This window comes from Sinohyriopsis cumingii, chromosome 3 (genome assembly GCF_028554795.1).
Source record: "Sinohyriopsis cumingii isolate HCF-2022 chromosome 3, ASM2855479v2, whole genome shotgun sequence".
NCBI classification, from domain to species: domain Eukaryota; kingdom Metazoa; phylum Mollusca; class Bivalvia; order Unionida; family Unionidae; genus Sinohyriopsis; species Sinohyriopsis cumingii.
The window spans coordinates 108,466,640-108,490,671 of NC_142963.1; the positions used below are offsets into that span (position 1 = coordinate 108,466,640).

Sequence of the window (24,032 nt, forward strand, 5' to 3'; positions counted from 1 at the left end):
TCTACTTTATGTAATGTCTGAAGAGTCAGAGAAGTTGTCTCCACAGAGCAAGCCTACATGGAGTAATATCTGAGCTGTTCCTGAAATAGTCTCCGCCTTGTAAATCTATTTGTAGTAATGTCTAAACTCTTTGAAGTAGACTTCACCAGGGAAGTCTACTAGAATAATGTTTGAACAGTCCATGAATGTTCCTAGTACTTGGAGTAGTGTGTGAGCTGTCCCTGATGTAGTTTTCGCTTAGTCTATTGGGAATAATGTCCGAACTATCCTTAATGTAGTTTTTACTTGGTAAAATCTACTTGGAGTAATGTCTGAAATGTCCTTGAAGTATTGTCTGAACTGTGGCTGAAACAGTCATCACCTAGCAAGTTGACATGGAGTATTGTCTTACTTGTCCTCGAAATAACCCCCATCGAGAAGTCTACATGGAGTAATGTCTGAACTGTCCCTGAAATAGTCTCTGCCTGGTAAGTCTAGAAATAGTCTCTGCCTGGTAAGTCTACTTGGAGTAATGTCTGAGATATCTTTGACGTTGACCTCACCTAGCAAGTCTACTGGGAATAATTTCTGAATAGTCACTGAATATTCCTAGTAAATTTATGTGGAGTAGTGTGTGAAAGGTCCCTTAAGTAGTCTTCACCTGGTAAGTCTCCTTTGAGTAATGTCTGAAATATCAAGTCTACTTCTTGTAATGCATGAATTGTCTGAACTGTTACTCGTGTAGTATTCATCTGGAAGCATAGTTAAAAAAAATCAGCCCCCAAATCTGTGTTAATACTGGTGGAAGATATGTGGATATGATGTCACCTGTTTATTAAAATATGCAATTTTGCTGAACGCAAGTCTTTCCTGAACACACCTGCGTACAGTTTAAACACGAACCGGTATTTGGTAATAGCCATATTTAGCGCGAAATTAAAAAAGGCCACAGGGCAAAGGCTTGTGTTCTTCCACGTGGATTTACAAGTCGCATAACATAGGATTTGATCCGGAAATAGTATGTACATATTGCCAAGGAACCCTTAAGCCGACGGTAGCTCAGCGGCCGCGAATAATATCAGTAAGTGTATAAAATCTACATCGATGGGTGCAGACAAGAGTATCAGCAGATTTGTGCAGGTTTTAATGAATATGCGATACCAGCCCCTAAACAGTCAGTCAATATTATTATAGGTGACGGGTTAATTTATCGGTATGCTGGAAGCACTAATTGGGAAAATGGTAGAGCTGTTATGAAGTAGATTTCACTTTTTAATACCACTTTAAATATTGTTTGAACTCGGCGTTCATTCAGTTATCTATATCTTGTTTATAACGTGAGTTTTTACTTTATTAATATTACTTGTGTGAAATTATGGGATGCAACAGGTGAACTAATCAATTAAACGATAGACTGTATGCTACAATTCAAAAGACGAATTAATACAAAGAATATCACGCTTAACTAAATCATTGGAACTAGACACTCTGCGCCATATCCGCCAAAAAAAGCGATTCTGCTATCTGGCGATTTACTATCCAATTTGGATATCATCCTTACGCCAACCATCGCTAAGGACGCGTCTGTATTCTAAGAGCAACAGATTAGTTCCAAAACGTAGCCCCATTACTTTGTTAATTTGCATACTGAGCTCATTCTAATGCAGCTGTTGGAAGTAATTTTAAACAAAGTATTTCTCTTTTCTTTTGTTTTAAAAAATGTGTATTAATATTTATTTTTGTATAATGCAAAATTGCCAATGCTTATTGGAGCAGTTCCGTGGTCTAATCCTAGTTTTATATGTTGTGAAAAAGCTTTTAATTTCGGAGGTAAGTAAATCTTACGTGTACTTCGCAATCTCATAATGCCAAAATAGAAGTGATGGTTTCACACACACACACACACAACCCAAAAAACTTAAAGGAAAAAACCCGAAACTTATAGTTTGTGAAACTTGGCCGTATTTTGCGATATAAAGACGTATTCAATAGCACAAAGTACATAATGCTTGAGCGACAAATCTGATCAACTGAATGTAAACAAAATTTCAGAAAGTGAGCTTTCTCTTAGGTTAAGGACTATAAAAAGGATCAAATGGTAAACGTTTCCTGATTGGCTATAATGCGAAATTAATCCCAGTCTGGTACCTTGATCGTATCAAATTGACGGTCTGGGTACAAGACTGAACTATGCCCGGTACTGTTTAGGATGAGTACTGGAGGTCGTTACCTCGGACCGTAATTTACACTGATTACTTTTTATCATGCAGTGTCTTATTTCGTAGATACACAAAATAATATGACATGCTTGAAGGTATATGCAATTTGTGAGCTTCTGACAATATAAGTATTTGAATTTCTCCAACATACAATTATCTGAATGGGTGCTATCAAAGCTCTTACGTGAGAGTGGTACCTGTTTTCGGTAGATACCAGTTTTCAGTATCATCCCAGTTGCTGTCTTTGGCCAAGTATAGTGACCAGTAATAAGTATAAAACACGTGTCTCCTATTAGGTTGTGACGCAAATTTAACTCTTGACTCCATACCGGATTCATATGGTCTCATGGGTCTTAAAGTTTGCGATCGGCGAATAAGTAAATAAAAATGCTGACCTTCAAAATATTATATGTATATTTGTTGTCTTTTCATTTTGTTAAAATGAGTTAATTTCCAGTTTAAATCAGATGACTGCGGGAAACAGTCGATAAACAGACAACATGTAGATTCCAGACAATGCAAGGGGGGGGGGGTGCTTTGATGTGGTAATACAGAGAAGAAACCTTTTTATGATGGTATATACTTGTCCTAATGTCGAGAACTTGATGTATGTGTTGCACAAAGTGTAATCAGCTTAAAACTGGATGCTACTTCCATGTCACTCATTTTGCTATTTTTGCCATCCAACATCCAAATAGTGTACAACAAAAGTTGTAAAGTCAACACTTGTCAATTGTGAAATCCAACAGAAAACGGCAATTGTCCATAATTTGACTCTTATTAGTTACCATAGATTCAGTTTTTGGTTCTTGACAAATATGGTAATCATGTGAAATAACTCTTGCTTAACATCACTGGACATTATCAGAAGACAAACTTTGGTTAACGTATTTGTTACAGTGATAGCGATTTTAAAGAAAATATGTCTGAGAATATGTGGCATGGCCATTATTTTGATATTCATGGGTGTAATTTTAAACAGTTTACTTTTGTTAGCCATCCTGAAATTTTCCGAAATCAACTGGTGATGCATAAGTAGTAACTTATGGTCATGTAGTGTATATAAAATAAATACATGATGGATGGCGCTATGCAGAAAAATACAGAAAAATTTGAATACAGTGATACCATAGAACTCATAATATTATAGGATGCTACCATACTGGGTTCATTTTCATATAATTGTTTTGCCATTTCTGGTTTAAAGTGTATGTCAACATCTAGACACCCTTGTTGATCTTAGATAAAATATAAAGTTTTGTTAAAAAGTCAATACAGATATTATTTGATCAGAGTCTGTACATTCCTTATTATGTAATGACCTGCATTCTTCCAATTTCTGATAGATGATGAAAATAACACTGAACAGTGTTTCAGCAATCAACGAAATATCTTCACTTTTGATTTTCAATGTTATTCCAGCAACTTTTTAAAAAAATTGATCATTCAGTTCTAATATAGCCTTAAATGATTGCTTACATTTCTGTTAATAATTACAAATGTGGACTTGAGGGCAGTTCAGTATGGCTATTTTTTACATCTGAGGTTTTTAAAAGGGCAGTTGCAATTCATATCTTTATCCATGTGCAGCATCTTCATTGTGACATCAAAACAGGTAATATTCAGTCTGGTTTACAATGGATCATACCTCTTGACTAGCCTTGTGTAAATATGTTCAGGTACTTACACACTAATTTTGTCACATGTATTTCCTGGGGTGATTATATTACAATATTGCAAGGAATATTTATTGATGAACAAGCATAGTCAACAGAATAATCATCATCGAAAGGTATGTGGAATCAGATTCTCAAAAATGACACATATAGCAAAACAACACCCTACATGACCTGTGCCAGATGTGCTGGCACATTATGCAACTACAAATCTGGGTTTGTGCAGTTTGCATTTGGACTCATCTTGTAAGCAAATAAATATGGTACTTTGGTCTGATAAATCAGCCCCCAAAACATTAATATTGATGGGTGGATTGTGGGTCTGATCTCATGGATTCATAGAACTGCAGTTATTGCAGATAGTTCTGTATGCAACACATTGACTGTATTTAGTCACAATCATTTCTTGTCACTCCTGAGTCACATTCAGTTGATAGGTCTTTTGGTGACATGTATAGCATATTAAGGATTAAGTCTGATGTTGGACAACTTGCCCATCTGTATTACTGCACCAGGCACTTATGAACTCTTAAGTTCTTAGCAGCAAAGAGGGTGGCCATATTGAAATCTGTTTACTGGCTTGCAAATATGCCCAGAACCTTTATTTTACATTAGAGTTATATAGAACAAAAGAAAGCCTGAAATGTAATCAAAAATATTTATTTTTTACATCTCTCACAGTTTACAAATTTTGGTGCTTAATAAAATCACTGGGTACTGGTGAACCAAAATTATATGTTGTAGGCTCAGAAATGAAATGCTGGAGAATTTTGCAAACTCTAATGTCACTGACAGTATTTCTGGTAACATATCATTTACAATTTTTATAATATTCTGCATTATCACAACGATGATGAATATTTTCGGATGACGATTCATTTAAAGATAAAGAACATATTTAGCAATTTAAAGTTTAGGACTGGTGCTTTGATGACAGATTTTTGCCTTGAAGATTCTGATTTCTGCTTGTGTAACTATGCTTGTGAAAAAGAATAAATGATGTAAAATATAAATATTGTTTCCCTTTGTATTACATTAAGTTGGTAAGAGTAGCTTCCCTGTCATGGGGTTTGGGAAATGCAGACCTTCTGATTAAACCTGTAATTTAATTTGATAGTTAAATCTGTCATCAAATAGGTCTTTGGACAAAACACAACAATTAGTGTGACAAGGATATTAACTGCAACCCTTCATTGTATTTTCTGTGATGAAAGTGGCAGGAATATTTTAAATTGGTGGCATTTAGCAATAGATTCCAAGGAAACCACATTGAGATTGCAACTGAATGGAAACATTGCAAGATTGCTTTTGAATTTTTTGTGCTTGCAAAAGGCATTAGTGATAACAAGCAGAAATGTGACCTCCATTGCACAAGACATGGATATACAAAATGTTTTAAAATTTTAGTTGGAACAGTGGAAGACAACAATTTTAGAACTCCAATATAAAAATTGTTTGAATATTTTGACTCACTTCAAGAAGTTATCCTATTTTGTAAGACAAAAGTTTAAGCAATGAAACAAGAGGGTTTGAAACAGTTGGTCAATTGTTTAACAACTTATTATGCAATTGAAACAAAAGCTGAAATACAACTACAAGAAATATGAATGAAACAGAAAACTAGAGTAAGAAAGAAGATGAATCCTGCTACAAGTATGACAAGTGAAGATATTATGGCAAAGATAGAGAATATCATGCATGTGAAAAAATGTAAAAAACATGTTATATATTTGAACCTTTTGCTAAACTGTGCAAAATGAAGATGGTCAGAAAAAGAAAAAGTGAACCAAAGAGAACCAAGAAACAGAACAATGTCAGTTTCCTGGTAGAGTTGAAGACTAAAAATTGGAGCTAAAGTGGCAACATTACTTGTAAAAGCATATGGGAAGGTCTTAAGACAAAGGTGATCATTATGTTAAAAAGAGTTAACAAAATTTTTAATTACATGTGGAGAACAGTGACCAACCCTAGCATAGGGATAAGTGCACAGTAGGGTCATAAAATGTTTTGGAAAATGTGCGTTATCATAATAAAACTGAAAAAAACTTTATATCAGTGAAGTGTAAAAAAAAGTACACATATTTAAGTAGTATTCTTTATTATAAGCTTCAATATGACCTGTTGTTAAAGCTCGTTAGTCTTTGAACTTAGGGATATCCTGGAAGGAAAAAATGCTGCTGTTTTTGAATAGACAGAAAAGAGAAATTTATTGGGCAGCACACACTATTCTGTTTTCTTACCCAGAGTTCACTTTGTAAATACAAGAGCAAGATGCAATATTCTTTAAAAAAATTTTCTTGTAACACGTTCTAAATAAAAGAAAAGAATAACAACAATCACAACTACAACAACTACTACTTACACCACTATTATAAAAACAAAATGTTCTTAACGAGTACATTAGCAATTTTATCTCTACCCCCATTCCATGACTCGTTGGTAATTACATGTACTGTTAAGTAAATCCGGACCAAAAGTCAGCAGTATGAAAAACTTCCTAATCTATCCAGCAGTTTCCACCCAAAGATACGAAGTCTTCCATTCACCATTCAGTGTTAAAACCTGTCATGTGATTCTTATGTTCATTTTTTGGGGAAGTCCCAATGTCTGTGTCAGAACCACCATTGGAGACACCAATCTCTTATCTTTGCAGCCAAGAGCACTGGGCAATTTTATGTTTCTTGAAGGTGGTGTTTTCAGAATGTGTGTTTAGAATTTGTTTAACTTAAAAAGTAAAATGTGTACGTTTTAAAGTTGGTTGTGGAACTGACTGAAATATATAGCCTATTATACACACAGCAGACTCCATCATATCTAGCTGATCACATGATTAGGACAGTAGAAAGACAAAACCAGCATCAAAGGTTGAGCACCAACAGTTGGGTCAAAGCAGATACAAAAGATATTTGGCTAAATGAGTGAATAATTATCCTGGATTATCAAACAAGAGGATAGAATCAGGTGTCATGTGTATAATTGTGAGTGCTAGGACTTTGAATTATGTGCTTGGATGTTTTTTTAGCAGATTAATTTTTAAAGGATAGTGGGAAATAAAAAGTGTATTGGCATTGATGCATAGTATATTGGTGGGTTCTAAAGCATAGCAAGCCAAAATGTTAGCTTATTAGTGCTGCTGTGGTAAAGGTCCCTGGGGAGAACACTGGAGAAACAAAACTACTCAGGATACCAATAATTGGAAAAATCTAGGCAAGTACTTGCATTGAAAATTGTGCTGTGAGGACAGAGTCTTGTGTAATTGATAGACATTGAATTGTACTATTTGGAACAGAAACTTCACATCCACTGGTTGTTTTTCAAGTTATCCTTGATGTAAATTTCAGTTGTAAAAGAGCATGATGATAGACTTTTGGTTGGAGAGACTGGGAGAAAGAATGTTGACAATCAGCAAGGAAAAATGTATTCAATGGCTTACAAAAATTGAGTTTTTGGGACTTGGAAAAAGCAGTTGACTCTTCTGCAGCCAAAAAGGTTAAATGACAGATCCAAGATAACCTCATTAACATGCATTGATAGTGTACATTATGAAACTTATCTGAGATTTTGATATAAACCCGTATTCCAAGTTTGATTGCATTAATCTTGCATGATTGGCTGACCTAGTTACCACACTAGAGGCCAGATTTCTGATCTGATTTTGATCAAACTCAAAATATTTGCTTATATCATGGAAATCTTGTGAGTTCAGCTATGAGTAAGACCCATGCGAGGTGATCTGGAATCTGATTTGCTGAGTTTGTTACTAATCTGGAAGCTGTATTTCTGGGGAAATGACAAAAGTTTTTCTTGCCCACGGACTGCCAGACAATGAATATCTCGAAACCTGCAGTCAATATTTTTATTTCAGTTATGTTGCATAATAAGCTGATACTAACAGCGTTTACTCGGGCTGTTGTTGGAGGAAGATGTCTGTGCAAAGTGCAGGTTAGAAAGTTATCCAAGGCTGCAATATACAGAGATCTCTTGCAACTAAAGAATCGAGGGGTATTCCAGTCCATGCATCCAGAGGAATGGTGAGATGAACACTCTGAATCATTTTGTTATTCTCGTTTGAAAACAGAGAGTTTGCCCTAGCATTAAAGATAATTGGGTCTAGTTCACAAAGCATGATTGCATGATTCGTGATAGTTTCTAAAAACTATCATGCCAAATATTTAACAGAATTTGCAGAAATCTCACATTAGCAAGCCCCATCTTTGTAGAAGTAAATCCCCCTCCCCATTTAGAAAGTGCTTCTTGTTTTTCGTTCAGTGAAGGGTGGATGGACTCCCCTTAAAAGTTTCAATCTGAGAATAGTCCTTAGTTAATTCTTGTTTAATAATTTTTCAGATTTTCATCTTGCCTTGATTTTGTTCACATTTGAAAAGTCTTCAAAGTCAATGAAAAACAAATACTTTGTAACCTGTTATTATTTTCAGATGCTCTAAAATGTTTGGAATTGCTGTTTGCTAAAAAAAAGCAAAAACAAAGCATTGTTTCTAAAGAAAAAGATATTTGAAGAAATTGAGATTGTTTAGGAAGACATAAGATGCATTGGTAACATTTTCGCTATTTCTTTTAGTACAGTACACTGAGAACGAGTTAAAAATATATAGATTTAAAGAACAAAATAAGTAATAGAGTACATAATTATAGGTACAGATTTTAGAAGAACTATGCATAAACAGTGGAGACATTGTCAATAATTGGAACCAAACAGATGTCTTGGTAGACTGCTAAATATTTTTCTTTGATTTCAGAGATGACCCTGAATAATGAAAGTATTTCTTGTTCAAAGTAGAACTTTTCTTTTACAGGGCTCCAGAACTTACTCGTGTTGTTTCATCACCCCAAACAGTTTACTGTGGTTTTGATCCGACAGCCAACAGTCTTCATGTTGGAAACTTACTGGCTATCATTGCTCTAATTCACTGTCAGAGAGCAGGGCACAGTCCCATAGCTGTTGTAAGTGGTAAATCATGTTAGCACTTTGGTCCCTTACTTGGAACTTGAGCAGTATAATAGTCAAGCATAAGCTTCCGATTCCCAAATACAACTCTTGCAGATCATTTCATGCCATTTTAGTGTGCTATGTAGAAGCAGAAGAATCATTGTGAAGAAAATCCTGAAATAATTATCAGAATTGACACTTGAATTCAAAATTTTAAAAAATATTTTATCCCAGATTGATTCAATAAAGTCATTTTCTGCTTACTATTTGTATTTTCTTTCGTTACAGGATTTATTTGATCCTTGTATGTTTTTAGCTTTGCTGCAGATTTAAGACCTTTTTCAAAGATTCTTTGGCTTGATATACACAATTTTTTAGCAGGGGCACAAGCTACGTCTCTTGAGTCAGTCTGAAGAATTCATTATGTTCAACTATTCGCTGAGGCATAAAATATACATGAATTGTGTCTTTGTAATAAGTTTAAATGTAAAGTTATTGGTATCAAGCAAAATTTGGTTTCCATAAGTAATTACCAAAACACTTTTAAATGGAGACACTTAACTTCAAATGTCCCTTTTAACTTTGAAGCACTTCATGAAAATAAAAATCATTTTGAATTTTGTTAAAATGTCCATGTGTTTAGAATTTTTTTTGACCCCCCCCCCCCCAACTATAGTATAATGGTTAGCCTTTTAGATCATGGATCAGTTTCATTCTGCAGGTAGGTGGTGCAACTGCAGCCATTGGAGATCCCTCTGGTAAGACAAAAGATCGAGAACCCATTGATGCTGAGACAATTGAGAAGAATGTTTTAGGCATAAGTGAGAATCTGAAAAGAATCTTTGCAAATCATGAACAGTATGTATGGAATAATTCATCTAAGAAACTACAGCACCTGAGGTAAGTATTACAAATCATAGTTTTTTTTTATATACCTTTATCTTGCTGCTTTGAGGGTAATAAAGGAAAAATGTAACTTATAATATATTTTATTTTACACTTAATTGTAAAAGATGGAGACTTACTTGTGAAATAATGTTCATATTTTTATCATTCCTATATTTCCACATGTGAAAAATATATAATTATATATTTGCTTGTGAAAATATAAGATTTCCCATCATGCCATATGATGCTTGATTTTTTATGTCTACGAAAGTTGAACAACAAAAATTAGTAATTTTTGAGCTGGAACAAATAAATAGAAACTGCCTTGCATTTCAGACATGGAAATTAATCTTTGATAAAATAATTGAAAAGACGCTGTTTTTGTATCTGTGAAGTTATTTCCCTTTACTTGAGAACAGTGACAAACCCGCTGTGGTGCATTGCTGATTTGGACTTGGATTGTTTTCCGATAGGGTCAAGTAGTATAGAAAATGAAAAAAAATGTATTTTTTTGTGACATATTAGGTTCACCAAATCCAACAGCACATATATTTTAAATGATCAGGCTATGAAAGTGTCATGAGCTTACAAAAAGGGGGTGGAGAATGTGTTGTGCTGAAGAGTGATTTTAATCTTCTAAACTTTAATTCTGAGCAAGTCTGGTATATAATAAAAAGAAAATTTTATTTCCTATGTTAATACTGTATATATTTCATCTTGTGGTACCAAAAGCTATGTATTTTAATTCATGGCTTTGCCACTCATTAAAATACAGTGTGCCCTGCAATAGTATGCTCCGTTATAACACAAATTCGGATATAATATGGTCCTGGTGTGGCTCCTGAAATTTCATACACATGTACTTTTCTCGTACATGAAAAAAAAAATCTTTCTTGAAAGTACGACAAAAACATAACAAGTTTGTTATCATTTTGGGAAAGAGATCACGTATGAATAATACTAGAAGACCCTGGCATGGCTTCTTAAATTTTATATTTATTTTTCTTGTACATGAAAAATAGGTTTTTCTTCTTAAAAGAATGAAAAAATAATGTGTAAAAAGTTTATTCTGGGATCGCGTAGGACTTCGCTATTGTCACAAACTTGGAGTTTTTCCTTATTGGCAGCAAAATATACCATCTGGCAATTTTTTAATTTATTGGCGATTGTTGGCTGTTTAAACATGTATATAGAACCATTGGTTTGGAGTGGAGAAATTCAGAGGCGTGATGAAAGTAAGCTGCAAACATGATAAAAATGCACTGAAATTTATCTATTGTTACATAAACACATTCTTTGTCCATATTGACAAACCATCTAAACAGTGCATTGTTATATCATAATCCACTTATCTTGACATGAGTACTGTATGTTGTGAGATTTCTGCTTTTTTTGTTGTTGACATTTGTGGTAACAGAGATCAACTGGGCGAGGCATTAACTCGTAATCTATCTTTCGTTGACTTTCTGCCACTCGCTAGTCATTAATATATTTACATAGACTGACATTTGTATGTGGATGGTAAGTAAAATTCCTCTTCTTTTCACTCAGAATTAAATCCTTGAGAACACTCACATTTTCTGTAATTATCCTTATCATCAGGCCAGAACACCTGCATCTCTATCATCTGTTGACCCTTTGTTAAATTTCTGACATATGCGTGGAAGGCAGCATCACTCCACTAATACAATTGTAAATAAAAAACTTACTTGTTGGTCTATTCAATAGGCAGGGAGAAACAGTAACTAGAACAGACCAAACAATGGCCAGTTCCTTTTTAAAAATGTACCCATATAAAATAGTTTGCTGAAATTTCAAAGGAAACATTACCTTTGAAGCACCAGTTGTTATGAAAACATAATAAGCAAATGGAGAAAAAAAATCCATCTCAATCATGCAGTACAGTTATTTGATGTTGCTGCCACAATAAGAAACGGGCATTTTTTGGTTCTCCAAAGCTGCACTTTAGTGGTGACTTCAATAACGCATGCACCCTTCATCAATAAAAGTCAACTTAATAAAAACAAAGAACCTTTCTTCAAAAGGAAGTCAGTACCAAACTTAAATAAAAGCAATGGAATCTGATGGATTTTTGCATTTGCCAATATGACTGGAACACATTAACTGTGCTGTGAAAGTTTCCTTTTCGCAGGGAAAAAAATTTATGCTTACGAACGCTACCAATGGCAGCTTAAAATGCAAACTACTACCAACTTGGGAGGTACTGAAAAGTAAATGGGCTTCGTCATTCGTTACGTGATTGTGCTATGATTTTCCACTGAATTCAGACCTATATGACCTGTGACAAAATTATTGAATATTTTAAATCTGTGTGTTTGCATATTTTCGATGGAATTACTTGTATTGTGGATTCAATGTATGTGATGAGATTTGCGGGTGAGTACATGGTGTTGATACTCTATTCAAGCTATACATTAACATGTATATATAAACAGTATATAGGTATATGTACCAATTCGTGGTTCTCTAAAGAAATTAAAATATATATGCCTTCTCTGTTTTCACTACAGGTGTATTTCACATTTAATATGCAGTGACATAAGATGGTAACTGCCGATGAAGCACGTATTTTATCGCCCGCAATTTGTACACACCCCCCCCCTTAATTGTTTTGGGGTATATGCATCATTTTCTTTAGCTAAGTGACCTGGTTGCTTATAACACGGTCGGGTTCTATGGCTCCCAACTACTGTCTTATAGCGGGGTCACACTTTATTATGTTTTTGGTACCACACAATGAAATATATCTGGTATTAATGTAGTGATGTTAAAATTTTTTAAATTCTATTACATGCTACTGTAAAGTTGTCCAGTATAGAGTTCAGAGTTTCTTTTTTATTTAAGACGTAAACAATGTGAATAGGTAATAATAGTTGACCTATTTCCATACCTGATTCAGAACTGGTAAACAATTTTTTAAATTTCTTTCCTAGAGTGAAAAATCATTGGTCGTACTCAAGGCCATACTGGGTGTGTATGATTTTTAACAAGTAAATAATTTTGATGAGATTCTGGAACATGATCATGTGACCCTCATACGGGCATCTGTTTTACACAGTAGCTTTGGTTTAATACAGATGTTATGATAAGAATTTCTCAGTTTTGGGCTTTTACTTTACACTGGAAAGTGTCTGTGACCAGATTTCGAGCTTTCGAGTTATATGTTAATTTTTCTTCAGATTATTTGGATTCAAAAGGATTAATTCTTTTTTTTCTGGAAATATATGTGTGCTCTACGAATTCTTGAACAAAGACATTTCTTAAAAAATTTTGATTTCCAAAACTGGAGGGTTATTTATTGTGTTTTGCAAGGAACTGTAGACAACCAGATTATACAGGATACAGCATACGTCATTGCCTTCCATCTAGGATTCTTTGTTGAAACTCAAACTTGAATTCATTAAAACATTTCAGTATTAGGACTTCTAAAAATTTTATTCGTGGATTATTCTTGGATTATTTTTGGATTTGATTCTTAAAACCAGAAGTTCTTATTTTGTTAGTTTTACAGTATTTTTCCAAGGAAATGAATAATTGTTAAATTTTTCAAAGCTTGTTTTTTCACTCTTTCTTGTGTTGCTGTTTATTCAAGCCTAAACACGTAACATAAGAGTAGGAAGATAAAATATCCTTTTATATTTATATTTTTTGGATTAACCATTTAATTTTTGAACCAGTTAATGATATATAAATGTACATACTTTCATCATTACACCTGATTTTAAAGCAAACCTTTGCACACATCTGGATACTGAATTGCTTTCTGCATTGAAAAGGAGACCTCATAAGAGGATGGCTTTCTTATCATAAAAACAATTCTACAAAGGGTAATTCCTTTTGTTTTAGCTCAAGTGGTAATAGATGAGAAGAGCTGATGGGATGGTCTGTTGTTCATCATTTGTCTATCCATTAATGTAAGTTGGTTATCACGATTCCTCCTATGTTACTTGGAGGATTACAATGAAGCTTTACACACACATTCATACAAAGGTCTAGATGGTAAATGGTGATGCTTGGACTTTTAGTATAACTGCCACAGCAGCCATCTTTTAAACATTGTAATTGCTGCTTCTCCAGAATGGATGGTTTAATCAGCATGGGGTTTTAAGATTTATTATGAGGTCTAGTTGGGTTAAAAAAAGAATAGAGCCAATTTGATATCCAATATGGCTACTTCAATCTTGTCACTACCCCTCCTGAATGGATGGTTAAAAAACATAAGATTTTTTGCAAAAAGTCTTCTTATGATGTCTATTTGGTCCTAAAAGAAAATGGTGCTGATCTGTCATCCAATTTGGCCACTTAAATGACCTGAACCAACTTAAAAATCTTGTTCTTGCTACTTCTGAACAGTCATATTAGCATGGGGTTTTCACTAAAAGACTACTTTTGGGCTGGAATGAAAATGTTGCTGAACTGATTTCCAATATGGCTGCTACAAAAGCAATCATGAAAATCTTGTCATCGCTACTGTGCCTGAATGGAAAGTCATATCAACATTGGGTCTTCAACTGAAGACTTCTTATGATGCCTAGTTGGTCTTAGATGAAAATGATTCAGCAAAGACATCCATTATGACCACCACTGTAGCCATCTTGAAAATCTATTATTACCCAAATGGATAGTCATAACATAGGGGTTTTTGCTGAAAGACTTCTTTCAGTGTCTGTTTGATAAGAATGAAAATTCTGTTGTCCTATGTCACCACCACATCAGCCATCTTGAAAATCATGTTATTGCTAGTCCTGAATAGAAAGTCATATCAACATGTGTGTTTAAACAGAAGTCTTATTTTGATGTCTTGTTGTTTATAGTTAAAAATGGTGAGATTGGACAATCAGTATGGTCATTTTAAAAATCGTGTTACTGCTACTGATCTAGAACAGAATATATTACCATGGGGTTTTCACCAGAAGGCTTTTAACAATGTTCAGTTGGTCTTAAACAAAAACAAAATTGGTGCCAATCTAATATAGCCATGACAGTAGCTATCATGAAATCTTACTACTCATAGATGTAAAGTTATATTGACATTAGGCTTTCACCAGAATACTTGTGTGTGAGTGTGGCTTAGAGTTTTAATGTAGCTTTAACAATTTTCCAGTCATATCACTATGATATCTGTAGTGTGTCAGTTTTTAGTGATGTCTAGCACAGGTATCATGCCGTAGACATGTAGCATCATGTCCCACCCAATCACATTATCTTGACACAAGGTCGACCAGTCCTAATACAAACCTCTTTATGCTGAGCACCAAGCAAGGCAGCTGCTAGTACCATTTTTGTAAGTCTTTGGTGTGACTCTGTCAGGGTTCGTACCCGCGACCTCCTGCATCTGAGGCGGACTCTCTAACCACTTAGGCCACCAGATTGGTCAACTAATACTACAGATAGATTCTTATGATGTCTAGTTTATCTTAAGAATGATGCCAATATGGCATCCAGCATGGCCACAATGGCAGCCATCTTGAAAAGCTTCTTGTTGCTACTCCATCTAATGGAATATCATATTGACATTTGGTTTTCACCAGTGATGACTTCCAATGGTATCTAGTTGTTTCCAAATGAAAATGATGCTGATCTGACATCCAATATGAAATTGACAATCTTGTTATTACTACTTCTTGAGAATTGATGGTCATATCAAGATAGAGTTTTCACTGAAGATTTCATAGGATGACAGTTGGTCTGAAATGAAAATGGTACCATGCAGAAATCTAATATGGCTTCTGTAATGAACATTTTGGAAATTGTGTTAATTTCCTTGACTGTTTGGTCATGTTAGTGCCGATCTTACTTTCAGTATGGCTTCCACTGTGACTGATTTGAAAATCTTATCACTCAGAAATAGAAGAGCTGGTTTCAGCACTCAGCAGCTATGTAGAATAAATTATTTCTTTTCACTGGGAGTTGGCATTACTAATATTGACCTGTTGACAGTATCTTTACCATAAATACTTGCTTATTAGATGAGTACAGTTGCAAGGTGCATAGACCCAGATCTGCTGTCACAGTTTGCTGTGCAGTTTGTTAGGAGTAATCAATAGAACAAACAACATAGACCCTGATCTGCAGATGCATTATGCTATGGCAGATCTAGATCTTTGTAATTTGCAGGATGACTCAACTTTAAGCGAGTATATACAGTATTTATTTGAACATAATTTAATATTTATATTAATGATAATCATAATGATTAATAATTTTCATTAATTGGATATAAGTAAGTTACTTTTTTATTTAGCATGTGTTGTCCTTGAAATAGTGGTCAAAAGGCAAGACATTATACATTATACATTATACAAGCTGAATAACTGGATCTTGTTATACGACTTTTTTTAAAATGCAGAATACTCAATAACCTGGACTGGTACAAGAATCAAAATGTTGTAGACTTCCTGTCTGTGATAGGAAGAAGCTTCAGAATGTCACAGATGCTGGCCAAACACAGGTAATTTTCTCTCTTGTCTTGCTTGCACAGCTTAGCAACACATATATACAGGTAAATCTTGTTATGAGGCATACTTGTCCATGAAATGAGATCATGATGCTCACAAGATCATGTGTATGATAAAGTGGTCATAACTTGGATGAAATGTATTAATTGACAAGAGGATGAGGGAGAGAAGGGAAGAGATATCAGCTTAACCAAAATTATACTGCATTTTAAGCACAGTAAGATTCGTAAAATGACTTTCAAGAAACAAATATGACCAATGTCAGATATCAAATTAAGTTGAAGAAAATCACAGTTTAATAGCTGTTTATTGGTTATTATTAAATTACTTTCACTTTTCCTGGTCCAAGGTGAATTCCTTTCAGTTAATAAACAGAGGCCTAGAACAAACATTAACATAGTGCCTGTTGATGGACACCTTAGTCACTTCATTCATTATAACATCCAACTTTCTCTGTGTGGAATGTCTCTGATGAATAAAAAGCTTTTGCGGTTTCTAGTTTCCATGATGCATTTGATATTCTCTCCCCAGTCCTTGTGTATTTTGCATTTATCTGTGTCCCCATTTATTTTGATGGTTTTTGTGTACACACTTACTAAGTGGTGCAATTATGAATTTCATCCTCTTGTCCCTGGTGTTAGGGTAGGTTATTGTTCTGTACACATTTGTTCATCTTGTTATTGCAATTTTTCTTTGAGCCCTTGAAAAAGCTAGGACACAATAACAGAACTAGAATGAAGGTCATTTTCACGTCATATTTGTACAATGTTTGCCTCAAGAACATTCTTAATTTCTAAAAAAAAAGAAAGTACACCTTGAAGTCAACTTCTGTAAACATGTTTACCTCCAGTAATCAAAAGTCATTGAGAATGTGTTCTTTACAAAATAAGAAGACATTAGTCAGGTAGGCACAACTCCTACCCTTAATTATGGACAAAGGTCAATTTACTCAGCACAAATTAAATATACATAGCGTATAATGAAGGAGAAAAGCCAACACACAATACAAATTAAGTATGTTTAACAAAGGGAATTCATCCTTTTAGTAGAGCAATCATGCTCCATCTGGGTGACTGAGACCCAAGTGGGATGCTCAGTATTTTCTCCTACTCTTACCTATTCTCCTATTGTCATTGTGATCAGGTAACATATTTGATAGTGAAATCAAACTTTTTAGCAAATTCTCTTTCTCTGATAACACTTACCTTATCACATTAGTAAAAATCCCTCCCAGCATTCCCTGCAATACGAGCATCCTATATCAGATTTCACTTGGGTGAAAACTGGTTGCCTTCAGGTATACCAGTAGCAACCTTGAGGATAGACAGGAGAGTTAACCTGTAAGAGTTGCTTCCCATTGTCTGTATGCTCTAGGGACAGAATAATGTTTTTATCTTTCAGGGAGGGCTGGATTAGTAGGTAGCTGAAAGTAATCTGAATGTTAATGTGATCAGGTAAATTTTATTGGTGAAACATAACTAAATTAAAAAAATATTGACTTTTTGGCTGGTTCACACCACCTTTTTTCATTCAGCCTTCATTCAGTATTGTACCATTCGGTATTGTACCAGAGTGGAGGCATCTAAATGTTAGGTCTGATTGTCTCAGTAACAAGTTGCCAAACCATTGCCTGTAAGCAGTAGGGAACCTTACTGCCAACAGATTGTATGTTCATTCTGAAAGTCTGTTATGAGGCCATCAGCTTCCCTTCCAGGCTGGCAGAAGTCAGCAATTTAATTATAATATATATTATGTTATGGTATTTGAAATACACTTTTTTAAAAGGGGGTGGAATAAACTGATTTTAATTACATAATACTTAAATTTTTACCAGATTCCCTCCTCCCTTTCTACTCAGATGTCCTTTCTGTTTTGGTCTAAGTCAAAGAAGGACAGTGTTCAAAATGACTGAAGCAACCTATCAGACAGGGACTTTATTTATTTTTGTTTTTGCCCTCCAGTTACTAATTGGATGAGGAAATTCATTTTGGAATGGGGAATAATACCAGGAAAGCAAAACCTGCATAATAATAATAACAATAATAATAATAATAATAATAGGTAAGTAGTACATTATTGGTTATGCTGAAAATAGGCACCACTGTCATATAATATACTCTGAGGAAGTTGAGGTAAATTGGTGTTTAAGAGTGCTATCTAGAGTTACTTAAATAGTTGAGTTACCTGCTTTTCATGCCAATGGCCATGTTTAGGGTGAAGTGACTTCTCTTTCCTGCCAGAACAGGTCAAAGTGGTTTGAAAATAGGGAGAAGCAAGCTTGTTAAAGTCAAAACTCTGACTGCTTTTAAACATTCACTAAAAGAATCTTTTGTACTAAACTTATAGCCAAATAATGTACCTCAGAGTTTCATTTAATGGGATGAAATGACAGGCAGTGTGGTGACTATTTGCCTGAATTGCCTCCCAGTGTGGATCCCACATATTTTAATGAAATTTTTGTTATATTTTCACATTTTTGCAATTAAGCAATCTTCAGTAGGTCTTAGTGACCTACTTTTCTCACTATTGAATATTTTTGATTTTGGGATTATGCAGCAAAGCATAATACAGTTGCAGATCAGGGTCTTTGCTCTTCACTTGAAATCATATGTAGATTAAATAGCACACACCATGATCTGCTAGGTCACTATGTGACAATAGATCTGGATCTCTGTTGTTCACATGAAATCATACATAGAATGAATAGCAAACACCCTGATCTCCTGGACTACTTTGCAACAACAGATCTGAGTCACTGCTGTTTTATGAAATCATATGTAGAATGAATAGCATTTACCCTAATCTGCTAGTTTATTATATGACATCTGATCTGGGTCGCTTCTTTTCACATGAAATCATATGTTGTTGCACAAAATTGGTTGGTCAGGATCTATGCTGTTCACATGAAATCATATGCAGATTGAACAGCATAGACTTGAATTTGCTGAATCACTATGCAGCAACAGATATGAGTCCGTGCTATTCATTATCTCTATGATTTCATGTTAGCTGCTGAATCACTGTCTCAAAAACAGATGTGGGGACTCAGTATTTATTACATGAAATTGTAATTATTTTGTTTTTATGGTTCGCCTATATATCACCATTTTAATGATATCAGTCATTAACTCTTTTTTTTTTTCAGTGTGAAAAGCAGATTGCAGAGCAGTGAAGGAATGTGTTTCACAGAATTCACTTATCAGATTTTTCAGGCCCATGACTGGCTTCATTTGCTGGAAAACTATAATTGTAGGATACAGGTTGTACAACTGATTTTTGGTTTTTGCTTTTGGTAGAGTATTTACTTTGGATAAAAACTTATGGCATTATGTATTTGAGCTCTTATTTCATGCCATCTAATGTTTGGCATATTATGGCAATGTCTATCTGTGCATACATCCATCCATTAACATTTATATCCTGTCTATGACTGTGCAAGTCATGGAGTGATTTTGATGAGATTTTACCCAGGAATATTTGATGAATACACATTGTGTTGTTTACCATAGTAAGTTCCCCAGATCAAAGGTCAAGGTTGTCTGACTCCTTGTTGGGGCTTTTGAAATGCTGTGGATATGTAATACAACTTTACAGGGTATATATTATGACTGGATGGTGTGTTATGCACAGCATGAACAACCACTTCCTCAAGGGCATGGCCAGGGATCATGTAAATCAATGATTAGCATCTGTGTTCTGATACGTCATCCATAGCTTCCAAGTGTCCCATTTTTGCCATATTTGTCCTGTATTTTGAACCCAAATACAGATGTATGTTTTTCTTTGTTAAAAATCAATTTTTTAGTTTTAAAAAATTGAAAAATTTTCCTGCAATTGTCTGTTTAGAACAGGCACTCTGTTCCAATCTAATAGAAATGTATCACATGTATATAGGAACAGAGTTTTAAAATATGATTGGTTCATTTGAAATTGAGGCTACCATGCCTGTCTTTAACTGCTATATTGGGTTGTGCAAACAGTTGCCACTATCACTGTATGTCATCTTTGTAATATTCAACTACTAATCATGTCAAAAAGGAAAGCAGAAGATTCAGAATTGTCTCCAGGACAGAAAAGAAAAATAGAACTGGAAAGACAATTGTGCCATCTTGTTTAGACGTGAAACCATCTAGTAAAGGAGAAAACTTTCTGTTTAGCAAATTGTGTAATGTGATTTTGCTATTGGACATAAAGGCACCCATGACATAAAACTGCATGAAAAGCCAGTAAACATCAGCTTGCTGCTACTTCATCAGCAACTCAGCCTGAACTTACAGTATTTATAAATACTAGAGAGAACCGTGATTTCATTCAATTGAAGTTTGGTTTACTAAATTGCATTAAGAAATGAATCTTCCTGTTTCAGTTACTAGTGTTGCTGACAGTTTATTTCACACATGTTTTTCAGACAGTAAAATCACAAAGGATTACTTGTGTGCTAGAATGAAAACAGTTCAGTAAAACAAAGTGTAGAAAAGGCTCCTATAAATGGTCTTTGCCTGAGTGTGTTGCACTCTTGCACCTTCTAAATGAACACCCAAATGGAACAGGATGCCTATTCAGAAGGTCCAAGAGTGCAACATGTGCATCTTTGGCATTAAATAATTAAGTAAGGTACTGTCATACTTTACTAATTATTGTCAATGTAGTTGTTGTTGTTGTTGTAGGCTTTAGTGCCATTTTTCAGCACAAGATAGGCTATACATGGCAGCCAGTATAACTGGTGGAGGAAGAATCTTGGAAAACCCCAGAAGAACCACTGACCCAGGAGAAGCTACTGGCAAGCTTTCTCATGTACCCATGTTAGCCAAGCCTGAGACTCAAACTCGCACAGACAGAGGTTGGATGGCAATGATCCGTAACGGTGAGCACTTTAGACCACTCGGCCACTCAGGTCCCCGGTTGTAGATGTAAATATTTACATATGCATTAAAGTTTAAAAATAAGTATTTGTTCCTGAAAATCAGTATTTTTGTCATAAGTAATCAGTATTTTTTTACTCTGGGGTTGGCAGCTATGATCATCAAAATTTTAGACCTATATGTGATGACAAAATGGTGTGCTGAATATCACAGTGTGATATGCCTTATGGTCAAGGTCACAGCAATACAAATATAAATCTTTGACCTACTCATTTGTCATTTGTAGATGCAGTGTCATATATCTTAGAAATTCCCCATCTCCCCTTTCTGAAGGTCAGCATTACCTGCATCTTGGTAAATGACAGGATTTTGTATTTATAATATATAGTGTACTAATCAAGAGTTTCATTTGAGTTGACCAGTTTTATCTCTCTTTTACACACTGAAGTAGTTTACAAGAGTCTTGTTAAGTTTTTTCTCTAGCATATTTCTCCTAGACATATTCAGGTATTTTGGCTGTTAAAAACTGCACACAGGTGTTACATTACATGATAGACATGCCTATCCTCTTTTACAAAAAAGTAAACAGAACTGCACTGTTGACCCCCACTGATACTCCAATGTAAGTGATTCCTCATTCTATTCAAGGAAAAATGGTATTGTTTACCTTTTTCACCATAAACGTAAGTCAAATTCTTTGCATTTTTCCACATGAAAAATTGCAAAAATACCTAATACCACTAAGTATGTTGTTTTTCGTGGAAAATACTTGCTCATGCTCATGAAATTCACTGACAACGCAACATGTAGCTGTATGCTCAAGTAGTCGATATCTGTAAGTTAACCCACTGATCAAAAGGTAAGGATTAATGTTTGGAATGTAGATACAGTTGCATTTGGTTGTTAGCTCTACTGGTCACAGTGGCCATCATTATAACCTTGTTATAGTTACTCCTGAACAAATGGTCACATCAATATGAGATTTTCACAAAAAGAATGAAAATGGCGATGATCTGACAGTGATTATGGATGCCATGGCAGCCATCTTGAAAATTTTGTCATCACTATCCTGCCTGATAAATGGTTGCACTAAAGGACTTCTAGTTGATCCTAAATGAAAATGTTGTCAATCTAACATCTAATATGTCCACAACAGCTGCCATCTTAAAAATCATGTTATGCTCTTTCTCCTGAACAGAATATCATGTCAGCATGGTGTTTTCATCTGAAACTTATTTTGGTGTCCAGATGGGCATCAATAAAATTGTGCAAATTTGATATCCAAATTGGCCACCAAAGTGGCCATCTTTAAAATTGTATCACTACCCCTTATGGGAGGAAAGTCATATCAGCATTGTGTTTTCATTGGAAAACTTGATATGATGTCAAGTCAATAGTAAATGAAAATGTACGTATCTGACAGCCATTGTGGCCACAATGGCAGCCATCTTGCAAATATTGCTAGTCCTTCTAAATCTCAAGTTATGTTAACATGGGCTTTCCATTAGAAGATGAATATCTAGCTGGTGTTGACCTGACCTCAAGTATGGCTACCACAATGAACATATTGAAATGTGTCTGTAATTCTGCTGAATGGATGGTCATATAAAGCTGGGCTTTTCAGGAAAAGTCATTAATGGTGTTCTGTTTGTCCTAAATGAAGAAGCTGCCAGACTAAAATTAGTTTTGGCTGAAGCCAATGGATAATTTTGACAATCTTATCACTTACAAATATCAAAGATGATTTCAGCAGTCAGTAGTTAGAAAGAAGAGATGGTTTTATTTTGAATTCCTGGAAATTATTTTCAGTAGAGTATAGGCCTCTTCAAGAGACTTGTTTTACCACATGTTGGTTATATTTTTGAAAGATGCAGTTTTGCCAAGAAGTGAGTGACTGAACTACTTTTAGAGTGGTTCCTGTCTTTGTCAGCTATGTAATAAACAATATAATTATCTCTTCATTCAGTTTTGAGGACTTTACAAAGGATGTTTTACAAAGTCAGATGACATGGTTGGTAAAAATATGGTTAGTTAATTCTGTAAAGACTTACATCTAAAACATTGACTGACCTGTAACCTACTGATTGTAGTTAGAAGGGCCTCATATACAGAACTAGGAAGAACTACAACATAAGCAACGTTTATCAGCTTGTAAAATTTTGTGAAACTTATGGTGGACACTGGTGGACACAGAAGATAATTTCTGTTTGCTTATGCATGAACTCTTGGTGTACATTCCATCTTTAATTATCATGTCATAATTTCCACCATTTCATGTACCAAACTTGTTAACTGTCAAGATCATTCAGACACTGAACTTGTGTGTTACTATGGTTAAATTGACATAGATGGAAACTGTGAGATGTCTGTGTGTGTGTTTTTGCGTAAAGTTTGACTAAAGATAATAATAACTCTCTGACAGACATGTGCTTCTGAGCATAAACCCATTGAAAGAATAGTATCAAAGTAAATAGGTGTATGTCTGTACGCTCCATGTAAGCCTTGCCCAAATAACAAGCAACCCAGACCTTTCTGTTTGATCAAACCCACAAGATCATCAACCTTTGGGTAAACAAGAATCCTAGAATTAAAAAGGATTTACAGAATCACCTAGATATACCACATATACATACTATCGGTTGATGCCAACTGCAAGCAACTTGGATCTTGATCTGCTGCAGTATAATGCTATTTATTCTACTGATTACTTCTAACCAGCTGCATAGAACTCTGTTGTTTGGTGCATTATGTGACAGCAGATCTGGGTCTGTGTAGTTTGCAGTTGGAATCAACGCTTTAGGTGAGTACATACAGTTTATGTTTAGTGACATAACTAATCGCTTAATTCCTTGAGGAGACAAGCAGGTATACTATAATCCCAGTTTACTGCATTCAAATTTGGGCTGACATAAATTGTAACAAACAGTTTATTGTAATAATTTTTACCAATCAAGATTAATCAAACCATTCCCTGCTAATTC

General features: G+C 34.8%; 1 protein-coding gene across 2 annotated transcripts in view; it reads left to right on the forward strand.

The window, feature by feature from the left end:
* The first annotated feature begins 2,136 nt into the window (after nucleotides 1-2,136).
* The window catches only part of LOC149803516 (tyrosine--tRNA ligase, mitochondrial-like), a 42,672-nt gene continuing 20,776 nt past the window's right edge, over nucleotides 2,137-24,032 (forward strand). Inside the window, exons 1-6 of one of the 2 annotated variants that reach the window (XM_089953263.1) lie at nucleotides 2,137-2,217; nucleotides 7,740-7,905; nucleotides 8,689-8,836; nucleotides 9,544-9,722; nucleotides 16,081-16,182; nucleotides 19,335-19,449. In XM_089953263.1, coding sequence (XP_089809389.1) covers nucleotides 7,742-7,905; nucleotides 8,689-8,836; nucleotides 9,544-9,722; nucleotides 16,081-16,182; nucleotides 19,335-19,449 — 708 coding nt within the window. In that variant the 5' untranslated portion in view covers nucleotides 2,137-2,217; nucleotides 7,740-7,741. Of the gene's footprint in view, nucleotides 2,294-7,739; nucleotides 7,906-8,688; nucleotides 8,837-9,543; nucleotides 9,723-16,080; nucleotides 16,183-19,334; nucleotides 19,450-24,032 lie in introns of both variants that reach the window. The other variant, XM_089953262.1, reaches the window with a different exon arrangement.